Source organism: Aethalodelphis obliquidens, unplaced genomic scaffold (genome assembly GCF_003676395.1).
Source record: "Aethalodelphis obliquidens isolate GAN/ISIS:26980383/991018 unplaced genomic scaffold, ASM367639v1 scaffold26, whole genome shotgun sequence".
NCBI classification, from domain to species: Eukaryota; Metazoa; Chordata; class Mammalia; order Artiodactyla; family Delphinidae; genus Aethalodelphis; species Aethalodelphis obliquidens.
Window position 1 is genome coordinate 23,082,832 of NW_020837970.1, and position 15,866 is coordinate 23,098,697.

General features: G+C 44.9%; 1 protein-coding gene across 1 annotated transcript in view; it reads right to left on the reverse strand.

Moving 5' to 3' along the window:
- TMEM266 (transmembrane protein 266) overlaps positions 1-5,240 on the reverse strand; it is an 88,515-nt gene extending 83,275 nt beyond the window's left edge. Inside the window, exons 1-2 of the mRNA XM_027123713.1 lie at positions 5,115-5,240; positions 2,450-2,638 (exon numbers count right to left, since the gene is read on the reverse strand). Coding sequence (XP_026979514.1) covers positions 2,450-2,638; positions 5,115-5,152 — 227 coding nt within the window. The 5' untranslated portion in view covers positions 5,153-5,240. The remainder of the gene's footprint in view (positions 1-2,449; positions 2,639-5,114) is intronic.
- Between the last annotated feature and the right edge of the window lie 10,626 nt (positions 5,241-15,866).

The window sequence follows — 15,866 nt, forward strand, 5'->3', positions numbered from 1 at the left end:
TTTACCCACATCTCAGTGACTGCATGCCAAAAAGTTAAGGGCCTTTGACAGTATAGCCTAACAGTGGTATCATGTACAATGCATGCTAACCATAGTCACAACTGTGACGTTGTAAAGGGACAGGTGACAAATGGAAGCCCAGTAGTGCCAGGCTGGATCAGGAGCCAGGGCTCTATTTTTGTCTCTGTCACTATGTGACCTTGGGCAAGTTCCTTCCACTCTCTGGACTCTGCTATCCTCTTAGAATATTTACAATATATACATTCTAAGGATTTTTCCAGCTCTAACATTCTCAGATTCTGGGAAACTTAAAAGCACTGAAATACCACTGAACTCAAAAGAAGTGAATGGTGGGGTGGCTGGGCACTATCTTGCTGGGGTCCCTGAGGTCCCTTCATTTCCTACAGAAAAGATTCATTCCTATATATAACACTTCCCTTAGTAGGAAGAGGTGTATTTGACAAGACTTAAACCAAAGCTTTTCGAAGACCTACCAGAACTGTAAATTGTGTTGTTTTGCATCATTTCAGAAAGGGCCAGGTTGGAAATTTGGGGAAAACCCCAGGAAATGCAGCAAAAGCCAAGAAGCTTGTGAAGAGAGGCTTTTTCCCCCCTTCACAGTGTGCTTTTGTTCTGCTTCCTTGTCACCTGGCTTGTGTCCTGTGCCTGCTCTTCCTTCCTCCAGGAAGCCCTCTAGCTGCCAATGGAGCCGGCTGCCGAGAACTCCAGCAGCGAAGCAAATCTCTTCACCCGGCTGCTTCCTATTTACCCAACAGGAGCAGCTTTCCAGGGCACACCTGGAGACCCAAACCAAATCAAGAGCCTCTCTGCCTTGCAGGCATCCCATCTGTATTCTCCCTGCTCAGAAGAAACCTTGCAGGGGCCTGATTCAGAAGCAAATGGAATGACAAAGCAGGGACTCTGCCTTCTCCAGTTCAGGCTAAGGAGTGGTGCCCCCAAAGCCTGGACCACCTGTGGTGCGTATGCCTCCAGGGTGCAGGTGTGGATAGGGTCTGGAACTAGATCCTCCAAGGTCTTCCCGCTTCTTTCCTTGCCTTCCGACTATAAACTTGAAAAGAGCCTAAAGGTGGCTGGTGGGGCGGGAAATGAGTCCATGAGAATGGCTGGGGCAGGATACCAGGCTGCACTACCAATTTTGACCTCCAGAGGGCAGTGGCACAGTAGCCAGGTGCTCAAGGAAGGCTTGACCGCCAACATCTCTGGCGGAGTCAAGGACCTGGAGACCTGGAGAAGCTGGCCCTGTGGTCGGATGGTGCTGCCCATGCTCAGAATGCTGCCACCCTCCGCCAGGCCACCCTCAACTATTTCCAACCCATTTGCCTACCCTTGTTTCCAATGTCTTGCTGACTCTAAGCACAGTACTTGGAAAAAATTATATTTTCAGAGAAAGCCACTGGAGTGAAGTTTTTGCAAAAGGTGTATGGTTTCACAATTGTTACGCAATTTATCTTAGGGAGGCGGGGAGGCCCTTCAAAAACACTTACAGGGAATCCAAGCTCTGAAAATTTAATTGTAGCTAAGGCTTCTCATTTGCTTCTAAAATAACCTGGCAACCCTTCGTTTTTATATTCAAAGCTGTCAGCATGTTCCAAAATATTTAGCGGTGGCATCTGAGGAAGGAGAGTAGCCCAGAACTGGCTCCCAAGGTCCTGGCCAATGTTTAAAAGTCTATATCTAAGAGCAACAGGGTGGGGCTGGGGAAAGTCTGACCTGCCCTGTGACCCCAGGACCTGTTCTTGCCCTTGTCCAGCCTTCAGCTTCCCCCACGTGAATGGAGGGTGTCACTGCTGTGTCTTCCCTGTCCAGATTGAACAAAGGCATCCAATCTGATTGACCAGTTAAGTAGGAGTAGGTAGGGGCCACTCCTTTGAATCAGGAGCCAGCATATGCTATTTGTTCTCACTGGAAAAAGCAGCAGACCTTTATAAGGTCTGCAAAGCTCCTGGCTGAATGGTGCTAAATTCCCTCCCACCCTTAGCATGTTACTGCACACATGCTTTCTTCCCCATCTCGTCCCTGGTGAAAGAAGACGTGATAAAAAGAAAGTATATTCTAAATCCATTCTTTATAGGCACTGAGACCTTGGGTGAGTCACACTAAATCCTGTTGGTCTCTTGATTCCCAGGTGTCCAGATTGGGGGTTGGATGGGCTATTATGCAGTGTGACAGCGTTTAATTTTATAATTCCCCAAGTTCCAAGCAAATGTCACTTAATAGGTTGTCTAGCAGCAACAGGTATTTTCTGTGCCCACAGCCTTTTTCTGAGGAAACAATATCTGAGGAGAAGAGCCGGAGTGGCCTGATGTGAACTTCTGGTCTCTTACTATTCAGCACCTCTCACCTCTGGGCTGCCTCGCTGTAGGTACCCATGGAAACCCAGGGAGTTATGCAAGAGACGTCTTAGCTACTCAACGGTACCAACACCTACCCTTCTCTTTGGTAATCTTCATCCAGATTTGACAGGAGCTGCGAGCCCACCGTGGAGAGGTCAACCGCAGCCAGGGGCAAGTCCCGATAGGCAAAGTTCACCAGCTGCACGGGAGCAATGCTCTTGGTTTCTTCGTCTACTTGTTGGGAGATGATCTCAACTTCGGAAGTTCCTCCTTCTGTGGCAGGCCTGAGTTGGGGATGGCAACAGGGCAGAGTCATCCCTCAAGAACAAAACGATTTTTCCATTCCCCAAGGAAAAGAGGGAGAATGCACCAGAATCTGTGCTGGAGGAGGGCAGGGGAAGTGTGAGGTCACCATTCTTCCCCGCTGGCCAACCCAGGGACTGGACTGAGGCCCTACCGGCCGCATCTCCCTCACGAGCTGGGGAAAAGTGGAAGCATGCTCAGATCTTAAAATATGAGGTTTGGGGGGCAGAGTCCTTCATCAAAGGGAGGTAAAGACCCAGATGGAAACTCTGCCAACCAGCAAAGCCAGGACTTAGACTTTTAGTCTTCTCGATAACTAGACTTTACGTTGGAGTAATACATTCTTTTAAATTGTCTTCCGTGTTTCTTTGTAAAGGTCCTTGGGAATGTTTCTACCATCTGTACCACAATAGAGAAGAGAGGTGTTTGTTCACAACTGGATGTACTGCTGGTGCTTGGGGAGCTGACCTGGAGGACTGTAGGGACCAAGTGAGCCTTGGGACCGTGAGGACAGGAGGGTCCAGCTGTTCTGGGTGCCACTCCCTTCCTACTTAAACTGGTCCTACTACAGCTCCCTTTATAAGGTTGACAGTAGGAAATGGGGTTCACTTGAACAAATGTCTGAGGGGTTTTGGGTCTCCTACTAGGTTACCATCAGGCTCACCTAGGGCACTGCAAGTAACCCACAACTCCACTGGCATTACAGGGCATCTCAACCAGAGGCAGGACTACCTCCCAGCCCACCAGGGGTATTTGACAATTGGTGGAGGCATTTGTGGCTGTCACATTACCAAAGGAGGTCACTAATGACCTAACTAAGAAAGGGGACATTACACATCCTGCAGTGTGTTCAGTAACTAAGAACTCTTCTTTCCAAACACCAACAGCTACACTGTGAGGAGACGGTGGGCTGGATCATTTTCCTTTAACTTCCTGGGCTTCCATCTTTGGTTCCCCCAACACATCCTTGACCCTATTTCATCTGTAGAATCTGAGGGGCTGGGTCTTGTGTCTCTGGCCAAACAGTGGAGAGGAGTAAAAATTAAACATTTGAGGGAACACTGAGAGGCCAGTTGTAATGCAGCCCAGTCTGCGATAAACTGTTCAGGGGCTCTGGTGCCGATTCCAATGCTGACTTCTGCGGACCTCCTCTGGGGCCTCAGTTTCTCCAGCTGAAGCATGAGGAGGTGGAATAGAGGCTCTATTCTTTCTCTGTGATCTGACATGGATGTGAGAAATATGGAGCAGGTGGGAGGGGCTCTGGAGTGATAAGTTCCTACACTTGGCTGGACAGTACTACATTGTAAATTTTTCCAACCACCATTGAAAGCTAACCAATAATACACAGTGGCAATTATCCAGAAAGTTTGGAACTGAATCTGCCTACTTCTCTTTTGCTTGAATCATCCCAGATAATTGAGAAAAAAGTGGGATTTTTCCTTGAACACCACAGATTGGCTGCCTAAACTACCTGAATTCACCAAGTAATTTCCAATGCCCCACTTCTCTTTTGTAGGCTTTATTTAAACCTTAGCTCTTTGCTACCTGTCAAGCACAGATAATAGTACTCATCATGGTGTGGCATTTACAAAATGACTCAAGATCTTCAGACAGAACAGTCACAGGATGTGAAGCTTCTGTGTTTCTCAACAATTGAAATAAAAGTGTGGGTGTTCCTGGGGGGAATCCTGGCTCTTCCAGATGTTTCCCAAAAAGTAGATGCTGGGTCAAATTTGTTCTTTTGGAAACTGTGGACTGCCAAACTGAACACGTAGAGCTTTCTGATCAATGAGATATTCATGGAGGGCTGGGGTGAGTTTCTGAAACTAACAGGATGTGGCTCTGAGAAGCATGGAATAAGCTACTCCTGCCTTCCTGCCCTCTGTTCCCCTCTTGCCAATGGTCATGGTGGCCCAGCACCATCTCTGGCCATGGATCATCTCAGCGGGAGGAGACAAGGCCTCCTTTAGGGGGAGTGAAAGTCTCACAGTTATAGCCTGAGTACTGGGACTATTCCCTGGTCTTGAATATGAAGAACAGTATGGTGGACAACACGTATCAGTGGCTCTGCTCTGCACCCCTCACTTTGCCACGTGACTTTGGAGCTTCCCATCAAAGGGAAGAGTATATTTCCCCACCCTTGGTGCTGTGTTCAGTCATGAGACTTGTTTCGGCCAATCTGATATTAGCAATCCCACTGGATTAGCAATGGGATTACAATCCCAGTTTTGGATTGCAGAATTCCTCTGCCTATTTGAACTAAAAAATGAGATGACATGAATAAGGTAACTCTGAGAAAAAGTAGATGTTAACACATTATTTTAATGTCAGGCTCAAGGACAAAACCACCTGGAGCCCCTCCATCTCTACAGGGCTGGGGAAGGAGCTATTGGCTGTACCCCCAATCCTGATGTGCCAACTCAGTATCCACAGAGGGCCGATCCCAATGCTACTTACTGCGGACTGGTCATGTTGAAAGATGCAACCAGAGCCATGGGTTTTTTGGGTGTCTAGTGGGGCTCAGCTGTCTTGAAGCCTGATGTCAGCATGTCCAAGCGTGGGTTCTATAAGGCATACAAATGTGGTGCCCTGAAAACAAATAATTGAATAGTAGGAATTGATTACACTCAGATGTCAAAACCAAAGTCCTCCTAAGCTCATCTAAAAATGGAAGCCCTTAGAACATTCTTCCATATAGACTTTCCTTCAAAGTAATAATGAACAGATTCCTACCATTACCTATGGCGGATAGCAATAGGCATAATTTCAGTCTTTTTTAGAGATGAAGAAACAGGCTCAGAGTGATAAAGTGACTTTCCTGTGTCACACAGAGATGGCAGAGAGCCAGGTTGGACCACAGCTCTTTCTACTAAATAGACAAGGAAAAACCAGGGTAACTTTATACTTCAGCTTTAGGAATCTCAAAAATCAGGTTTGTCTCAAAAATCTCGTTTCCAGGCTTCCCTGGTGGCGCAGTGGTTAAGAATCCACCTGCCAATGCAGGGGACACGGGTTCGAGCCCTGGTCCGGGAAGATCCCACATGCCACGGAGCAACGAAACCCATGAGCCACAACTACTGACCCTGCGCTCTAGAGCCCACGAGCCACAACTACTGAGCCCACGTGCTGCATCTACCGAAGCCCGCGTGCTGTAGAGCCCGTGCTCCGCAACGAGAGAAGCCACCGCAATGAGAAGCCCACGTACTGCAATGAAGAGTAGCCCCCGCTCGCGGCAACTAGAGAAAGCTGCGCGCAGCTATGAAGACCCAACACAGCCAAAAATAATAAATAAATAAAAATAAATAAATTAATTTTTTAAAAATATCTCATTTTCCCAGAAATTTCTTTCTCCCGAGATTTCCCTCTCCTCTGGTAGTTCTGTCTCTCCACTCTTCCAGGCGTTCCTCTCTTCTTCCCAATTGGGTCTCTCCAGGAGACAGGCAGCACACCCTAGAGCCAGCCTGCCCGTGGTCATGAGTGAGGAGATAGATGGGCCCCTGGGCTGGACAGCTGGTGTCTGTCAAGTGGAGTAAAATGGAAGCTTTGTTCTCACCCAGACGCTCCAAGGACAAAGCTAGTGGCAGAAGCTGAGCTGTGCTGAAGTAAAGAGATAAGATGACTGCTCCGGAGGTCAAGGAAAACGTCCCTGTCTGCACATGTGCAGAAAGGCTCCTTGGGGGTCAAAAAGGGAGGGGGCGCCACCCCATAATAAGTGTGGACATACCCCCACAGGCCTCTGCGGTGGGATCCATCCTAGCAAAAAGTTGTGCAAAAAGTTGGGGAGGGTCCCAGGGCCAGTCAGGTGTGAGAAAAGAAACAAGATGCTTGGCCAAATGTAAACAAAGACCAGAAGGACTGCCCTATATAAGTGATTTCAATCCCTTCTTTACTGCCTCCTCATTCAGGACGCCTGCACTCCTCTCTGGGTGTGTATTTCTGCCTTGCTTCTGACTTCGATAAATAAACTGTTTCTGGGCTTCCCTGGAGGCGCAGTGGTTGAGAGTCCGCCTGCCGATGCAGGGGACATGGGTTCGTGCCCCGGTCCGGGAGGATCCCACATGCCGCGGACCGGCTGGGCCCGTGAGCCATGGCCGCTGAGCCTGCGCGTCCAGAGCCTGTGCTCCGCAACGGGAGAGGCCACAACAGTGAGAGGCCCGCGTACCGCAAAACAAAACAAAACAAAAAAATAAATAAACTGTTTCTCTCTGTGCTCTCCCATACCGTTGTGCTGTGCCTCTTATAATAAACTTTGTATCTGTTTTGCAGTTTTTGCCTCCTTGAAACATTTTTGCTTTCAAAGGAGGTAAGAACCAGGGAACTTTGCTTCTAGCCTCTAGCCCCTCGTGGACTAGCCGCTAGGTTCAATCCCTGGGAAGGGAAATAAGATCTGCTTCAAGACTGCTGTCCCAAAAATAGTCAGAGGCTGGCTCCCACTCACTAGCCCTCTGTCCTCAGTTTGTCCACCTATAAAATGGTAATAATAATAGAACTAACTAAATGAGTTAATGCATCTAGAACACCTAGAATAGTGCCTGGCATGTAGTGTTGGCTTTTATCGACATAGTTACTGTTTTATAAATTTAAATTGCACGGTCTGTTGAAAGCATTTGGATGGCCGAGTGTAAGATTTCCTCTTAAAATCCAGACTAGGTAAATAGAGTATACTTTTCTATAAGTGGATGCTGTGGTACCACCTAGAAGTCTTCTGGGAGACAGTAACAATCAGGCAGAATGTACAAAGACAAGGAGACAGACCCATGTTCTGGGTGATTTTGAACAAGTTACAAGGGAGGTTACTCCAAGGGGCGGTCCTTTTGTAAGTTATATTTTAATTGCAAACTGCTTTTCCTACAAGACATCAACCCAGGATGAATACCCTCTCCCAATCCTGAAGCTCAGGAGAGACAAAGGGATAGAATTGTTACATCACGCAGAAGTAAAAGGTGCTCCTAGAGTAAGCAGTGATGGTAAATTTACAAAGTGGAGAAGTGTCTCTAACTTCTGTGTAATTAAGAAAAGTGAGAGGCTTCCCTTGTGGCGCAGTGGTTAAGAATCCGCCTGCCAATGCAGGGGACACGGGTTTGAGCCCTGGTCCTGGAAGATCCCACATGCCGTGCAGCAACTAAGCCTGTGTGCCACAACTGCTGAGCCTGTGCTCTAGAACCCGTGCTCTGCAACAAGAGAAGCCACCGCAGTGAGAAGCCTGCACACCGCAATGAAGAGTAGCCCCTGCTCGCCACAACTAGAGAAAGCCCGCGTGCAGCAATGAAGACCCAACGCAGCCAAAAATATAAATAAATAAATAAATTTATTTAAAAAGAAAAAGAAAAGTGAGAGCTCAAGTTAAAGGAAACTGAGGAAATCCTGGGAAAGTCTGAACTTCGAGCAACCGGAAATAAGAGAGATGGAGAGCTTTCTAAAATCATACGGGCTTTAATACAGGGGACCACCGTTTTCACACCAGATGTTTCTGGGGCAAAAACAATAACAACAACAACATGGAACCAAGAGGCAGGGACAACAGCAAAGAGAATTTGGACAGACGTTTTGTAGCCACACCTTGCCAGTGGTTTCACTTTACCTTATACTTTCATAAAGAGGGTCTACATGTAAAAGCCAGAACTCTCCCGTAGTATTTGTAGTATTAACTGCCTAGTAAATTTACAACGTTCTCCATTCCATAACACAGATTTAGTCAGTTTCAATCATTTCTGTTCTCTCTACAAAGCCTCCAGCTAACCAACTCCTCCCAGTGGTAGGAATGGTCGTGTGGACTGTCCATCCTCCACTAACAATGAAGTCGGGATAGAGGGGTCCACAAATAGGAGACCAGGTGAGCAATACTCCCTTTGGGAAGGTGTTTTAATGAGCTGTATTCCCAGGGTGGGCACTTTACAAGCTCCACAAGGTATTAGCTCTGTGGAGAATATACGAGGAAGGTCTCTGCTTCCATGGACCTTCCAGTCCAGCTGGGCAGGCAAGTGTGAAAAATAAAAAACTCCAAAATTTTTGGGTACCCTTAGCAGTGAAGAACAAGTAAAACTTGATAGATCTATATGTATAAAAAAATAAACATCAACTCCTATACTAATATATTATGGCTAATATAATATATATATAAAAAATAGAAATGAAAGTGATTTAATTTTAATTTGACTTTTTAGGAAGGAAAATTTCAAATATAGAGAGTGGTAGGGAACTGTACAGTGAAATTCTAGTTAGTCATCACCCACTTCAACAGTTAACAGCTCAGGGACAGGCTTCTCTGTATCCTGCCCTTTCCCCACCTCTCATGATTATTTTGAAAGAAATCTCCGACGTCATTTCATTCATCTGTAAATGTTTCAATACGTAGCTCTAAGAATAAGGATAAGGATTCCTTTTAAAAGATGTAACCACAAAACTGTCATCACTACTAAATCAACAATATTTTCTTAATATTATCAAATATCCAGGAATTGTTCACATTTCCTTGTTTTTCCTGTAATTTTTAAAGGTTTGTTGAATCAGGAGCCAAACAAGGTCCACACATTATGGTTGGTTAATATGACTCTTCAGTCTCATTTAATCTGTAGGTTTCCCCCTGTGTCTTATGTTTTCCGTGCAATTTGTTGGAAAAACTAGATCATTTGTCTTAGAAAGTTTCCCACAGTCTGGATTATGGTGATTGTATCCCTTTGTTTTCATTTAACATGTTCCTCTGTCCTCTATATTTCCTGTAAATTTTAGTCTATAGACTTTAATCAGATTCAGGTGGAACTTTTTTTTTGCAAGACTATAGGCAGTGTCATGACTTCCATTCAGAGACACAGAATGTCTTTTTTCTCTTTTTGTGACATAACAGCCATTGAGGGTTGCCTCCTAGATCCATTAATTCATTAGGCCTTGCAAAAGGATCATGCTATGATTTCACCTTTCCTTCTTCATTTATCAGCTTCTATGAAGAAAAACTCCCCCCATCAACTATTTGATTAGCCTAAGGTACAGTTCATATAGAAAAGGAAGGATAAATGCTTAACTTTTCCCCCTTTATTTATTGGTTTTCAAAATAATCTTCCGAAGTCAATCGATGAAGTGTCGTTTATTTTCCACAGTGTCACGGATTTAAACACTCACTCAGCAGGGGTTGAGCGGGGGAACAGGCTCGCTGGAAACAGGGACTGCAGTTTCCTGGAAGGAGGTGTGGGAGTGGGGAAGAAATGATTGGCATCTCCTGTACAAGGCAGAGATGAGGCAGGAGAGAGGGTTAAAATCATGTTTGGATGGACAGTAAGTAGGCTGCTTCGGAAGTTTTGATCCTTAACAAGTAGCACACTTTAGAAGGCAAGATGCTTTAAGATGATGTTCTTTAAAAATAATATTTTCCAAAGGAAAGAACGCCCAGAGCACAAGCCTAGCGTGAAGCAGGTGTAGTCTAGCACTCTATAAATGAACATCTGAAGTGCAAACCTGCTGTGTCTCATAAACCCGGTAAAAGCAGAAGAGAAAACCTGTTTTGGATTTACTGGGTCTGGCAGTGGTGGGGAGCAAGGCTGCTGTTTAAACTTTAGTAAAATTCCAGTCCTTTCCACTTGTTGCTCATGAGTCTGTCTACGTAATTTGCCAAGACCATATTTGCTTGTTCCAGCCAGATCTGCAAAGTTCAGGTGGGCATCCTAGGAAACTTAGAGCTGAAAAAGACTTCTAAGATCAAGCAGTCAGTTCCCTTACCTACCAGGTGAGAAAATCCATAATTCAGCTCACCTGTCCCCGGGGTGACCAGGTCTATTCCTCATCTCTTACTAGAGTGACAGCCCCTTGGCATAGGTGACCTGCTTTCATATGCATTCCATTGGTTACCAAACCTGGTTTCACCTGGCCTTTCAACCTGGTCTTCCGGGAAATATAAATTCAGAGGTTACACTACAGAAATGCTGAATCAGAACTCTGCAGGTGGAGTTTGAGAATCTTTTTAAAGTTCCCCTGGTGTTTCTGACATGCAACCACTCCAGTTGACCCTCAGTATCAGTGGTCTTACACTTTCCATTGCAACTGAATCACCTGGAAGGTTTATGAAGACACAGATTGATAGCCCTACCCACGAAATTTCTAATTTAGTGTGTCTGGGGTGGAAGCTTGAGAGTCTATGTTTTGAAGAAACCCCAGGGGATAATGATTTGCTGATCCACAGACCACGCTCTGATCTTGTGATTCAGAAAGTTTGCTTGAGGTAATAAAGAAGGTATTTTTTCCCCAATATATTTTGCAGATGAAGTTAACTGGTTACAAAGCTAGTGTGGTGGAATTGTCAGCAAAACCTACCCTGGCCAGGCTGAAGATGACCAGATATATCAGTTAGGAATACTTCTTATTTGCCAGTAACAGAATATCTGGCTAACAGTGACTTAGGCAGTGAAGACTTTTAATTATCTTACATAGCAAGAGGCCTGGAGGCAGTGGCTCAAAGGTATCACCAAGGACCCAAGCTCTTTGCATCTTTCCATTCCCCCATCCCCTGTGTGATGCATTATTCACACTTGTTGCCTTGTGGTTGCAGAATGGTTGCTGCAGCTCCAGCTTGCACATCCTCACACTAGCTCCCAAACAAGAAAAGAATCAAAGGTTTACTCCAATTAAGATGTAAAAAAAAAAAAAAATCAAAGGCTTTTTCCTCACGAAGCTTTGATCTTTTATTCAGTCAGCATTATCTCTCCAAGTCCTCTAGTCAACATCTGATGTCTCTTGCGCAGAGTGGGGCCACACGGCTGCAAAGGAACCGAGGACAACGCACAGCTGGCCAAGGGAGTAAGGAGTGATATGAGAGCCTAGACCAATCATGATTCATCCTTTGGAGCTGTGCATATTGTTTCCATAAACAAATCTCAGTTCTCTTAACAATCAAGGACAGGAAGGAGCTATTGTGTGTATAACCAATTGTCTGCCAGACCAGGTTTGGACACTCCGCTGAATAAGTTTCCTGGGTCTCCAAACAAGACTGGCCAAGTGTTGGTAACTGGTCGGCAGGAGATGTGAAAGATGTGTTCTTACCAAACCTTGGGGCTCTTTTAGTTAGACAGCATTGCATGTGTGTGGGGTTCAGTTTTGACATCCTACAGCTCGCTGTAGAATCTGCTCCTAGGGAGAAGCCACTCAGGCACCTTTCACAGACATAATGTTCCACACCCCCAGGCGGAGAAGGGTGATTCTTATGCTAGAAGAGAAAGGTTGGTGTATAACAACATGAAGTCATCCTTGTTGCTACCCTGACCCATTCACACCTTGCTCCGTTAACAAGAAGTGAAAATGAAGAAAATCAATCATGTCTCCGAGCATTCTCCCACTCTGATCTCCAGTCCACTGCACAATACTTAGTGGCTAAGCAAGTGGGCAGGGAGCGCACAGTGGCTCTCTTTTCTAGATGCAGCACAGTCTCCCGTGGACCCCTCTTACTTTCTATTGTTTGCGCCTCTTCACTTACACAGCCTCTCAACTATTACCAGTCTCATAAAGCAGGGGAAACACAAAACGAGATCACACAAAACTAGATCTGAAATTACTCAGGTATTCCGAGAAGAAAACAAAGAGGACCGTTATTCTAATCCTTCCCTTCCTCTCGATATTCTTTTTCCTAACAAACACTCCCCTAAGTTGTCCCTGCTGGGACAAAGGACCTACTGGCTCCTCACCCCTGGCTGGCCTGGGCAGAAAAGGATGCCCCCCCCCAGCAGGCATTCCTCAACCCCAGCCTGATGTCATTTTCCCTCCAGAATTCTGCAGAGCTCCTGGGGAACTCAAATAGCTATGATATGGGGAAGCACCAACAATGAGCTAGGGCTGCAAGTGGCTGCCCTGTTACCCCTACGTTTCGCCTTTTCCGTCCCAGTCAAGCAAATCTTAAGCGTAAGATTTAAGATCTTAAGCGTAAACGCCGCAATTTGCAAATCTCTGAAGCAATCTTCACCTGTACGTGATGTTGACTAAACATGTTAAGAACCCAGACATAATTAACTTGGCAATTGAATTCTACATGGCACCAGGCAAGTGACTCTTCTTTGGTAAATGGAGGGACGAAGTCCTCTTTCTTCAACACTTTTTGGACTGCATATGGTATGATGCAAAAAGGACCCCATTCTCACCCTTCCTGTATTTGTCATTGTTACAGACTGAACGTGTCCCTCAAAACTCATATGTTGAAATCCTAAGCCCCAACGTGATGATATTAGGAGGTAAGGCCTTTGGAAGGTAATTAGCTCATGGGGAACGAGCCCTCCCAAATGGGATTAGTACCTTACAAGAAACACAAGAGAGATGACTTCTTAGCCATGTGAGAATACAACCAGAATACCACTGACTGCAAACCAGAAGAGTCCTCACTAGACCCCAGATCTGCCAGCACCTTGACCTTGGACTTCCCAGCCTCCAGAATTGTGAGAAATAAATGTGTGTTGTTGAAGCCCCCCAGCCTAAGGTATCCTGTTACAGCAGCCCAAATGGACGAAGACAAGTCACATAACTTTCCACTGCCCCTTCACCTGTCACTGGGCTTGGCCATATGACTTGCTTTGTCCACGTAGGTTGGAAACTTGACACGCATAAAGGGATGTTTGGTTAGATAGTATTTCTGGGTGTGTCTGCAAGGGTGTTTTGGATGAGATTAAAATTTGAATTGGTAGACTGAGTAAAGTTGGTTGCCCTCCCCAGTATGGGTGGGCCTCATCCAATCTGTCAATGGCCTACAGAGAACAAAAGGCTGAGTGAGAAAGAATTCTCTCTCTGCCTCACTGACTTTGAGCTGGGGCACCAGCCTCTTGTTTTCAGACTCAGGCTCGAAGTTACACTATGGGCTTTACTGGGTCTGGACTTCTCAGCTTCCATAATCCTGTGAGCCAGTTCCTTATAATAAATCTCTTTATTCACACACACACACACACACACACACACACACACACACACACACACACAGACAATACACATATATATCTATCCTATTGCTTCTGTTTCTCGGTAGAACCCTGACAACCGTATCAGCAAACATGAAAAGCATTCATGTGATTGGGACTGCCCTCTCACGTACACATTTCCATGACAGCCTGCATGCCTGGTCACCCCAGCCAAGGACAGCCAACAGCCAGCTGCCCACCTCCCCTCCCCCCCCCACCCCCAGGCATGTGAGTTGGATCAAGACCAGAAGAGTCACACAGCTGTGCCCAGCCTAACTCGCAGGCTCACAGACCCAGGAGGTGAATAAAACTTTGGTTTTTTAAAAAAATCATTCTTTAGTCATTTATTAGCACCTGTTGTGTTCTAGGAAGTATACCAAACATTGGAGTTATCAAGATAAAAGAGATGAACTCAAGAAACTAGTGGGCTAGTGATAAAGACAGACGCATAGATAGAAATTAAAATTCAAAGAGGTGAGAAGAATGAAGCATTACAAAGGAGTGTTTTGAAAGCTCTAAACTTCCTTATAAATATTAGGTAGCTAATGACTGCTCACACTGGCAGGAACAATCCTCCTCTTCCTTCAGCCATCTGTTAGGAAAGGTTTGTTTCTTTAAGCCCACCAAGTTTTGGGGGTGGTTTGTTATGTGGTATTATTATGGCAATAGATCACTGACACATTATAGATAAATGTCCACTGCAACACATAAAATAATACAAAGATGTATATTTTAAAAAAGATAAACCTCTCTCCAGCCTCCATTTTAACCCTCCACTTCTCCCTTGAGGTCTCATGTTAATACCCAGGTGTGGAAACCCTTGCTCAGAATTATGCAAGCATGTACTCACATATATAGGCTAATTTTTGTGGGTTTGTGTTTAACAAAACAAAACCAATTTTGCAATTTGCTTTTATCACTTAGCAATATATAATGGACAGCCTTTCTGATCAATAGGTAAAGATTTACATTTTCTCTAACTTCTTAATTCATATATATACACAGGTACAATATATAATTTTATATAATGTGCTTATCATAAAATTCATGTCTTTAGTGGCACCTGTTTTCTTTTTTGCCTGCTTCCCCCTCCCTTAATATACATATTCACAAACACACACCAGTGTTAAGCTTGTGTATATTTTTCCTTACTTTTTCTTTGTGCTTACACAAATAAACATCTCATTGTTTGTTTTATTAAAAAAATACATTATTCAAACTTAACTGCTCTTTGTTTTTCACACTCAACAGCGGAAACTATAGAAATCCCCCTCTCCCAAGTCAGGCAGTAAAACTCGAACTCATTCTTTCTTTTATGCTACATAATATTCCATGGTATGAATGCTCCATAATTCAGTTAACAATGTTCCTGTTGATAGGCAGTTTTAGATGTTCCTTTTTTTTGGCCACTGTGAAAAATGCTACAATAAATATCCTTGTATACATTTCATTATGTACTGGTATTTTTATTTGTATGGGATAGATTCCCAGGAGTGAGACTACTGGGCCAAAGAGTATGTATCTTAAATTTTAATAGTTAAAACAAGACTGCTTTGCAAAGGGCTATAGCAATTCACACTCCACAGCAAAGTATGAATGCTCCCTTTTGAGGGAGCGTCTTAATCATTTGCAAGCTGTTGAGGGTGGCTGTGGACCAAATAAGTCCAAATACTTGTTTAATTATACCCTCTTCTCCATGGGCACTGGCGCGAAAATGGAGGACAGGATGAAACCAAAAATAGCAATAGATATCCTTACACCACAAGAAAAGACATAGTTGACTTAGGAACTACCCTGTCACAGTATTTCTGAGCTGTTTCAGCAACAGTCAAGGCCCGAGGATCCTGTTTCCTTCCTTGTGCCATAAACCCTAACCTCTCCCAGCTAAACCAACCACATAACCAGGTCCTGGGTTCCCACCCGTGCCCATCTCCTGCCCACCCCCAGGAGTTACAAGCTGTGCTCTACGGAAGCAGATCTGACTTTCCTGGGAATGAGGACAGGAGAGCACCACAGTGGAGGGGGCGACTACAGGAAATTCTGGTGCCACTTTCTAACAGTTTCCAGTAATATTTGGGGCACTAACCTATATATTGATATACTTACTTGTTAAAAAGAGAGTGACTCTTGCTAAAATTCTCCTTTAATAATGATTTTTATCTAGTTGGTCAGGAACTATATCTAATTTAAGCCTGCTATATTTCCACCCACACTCTCTGCCAGCTTAGAAGTCTAAATGACATGGACCTCCTCAGGTGTACCTGCAGGGGCAGGTCCAATCACGGGAGAG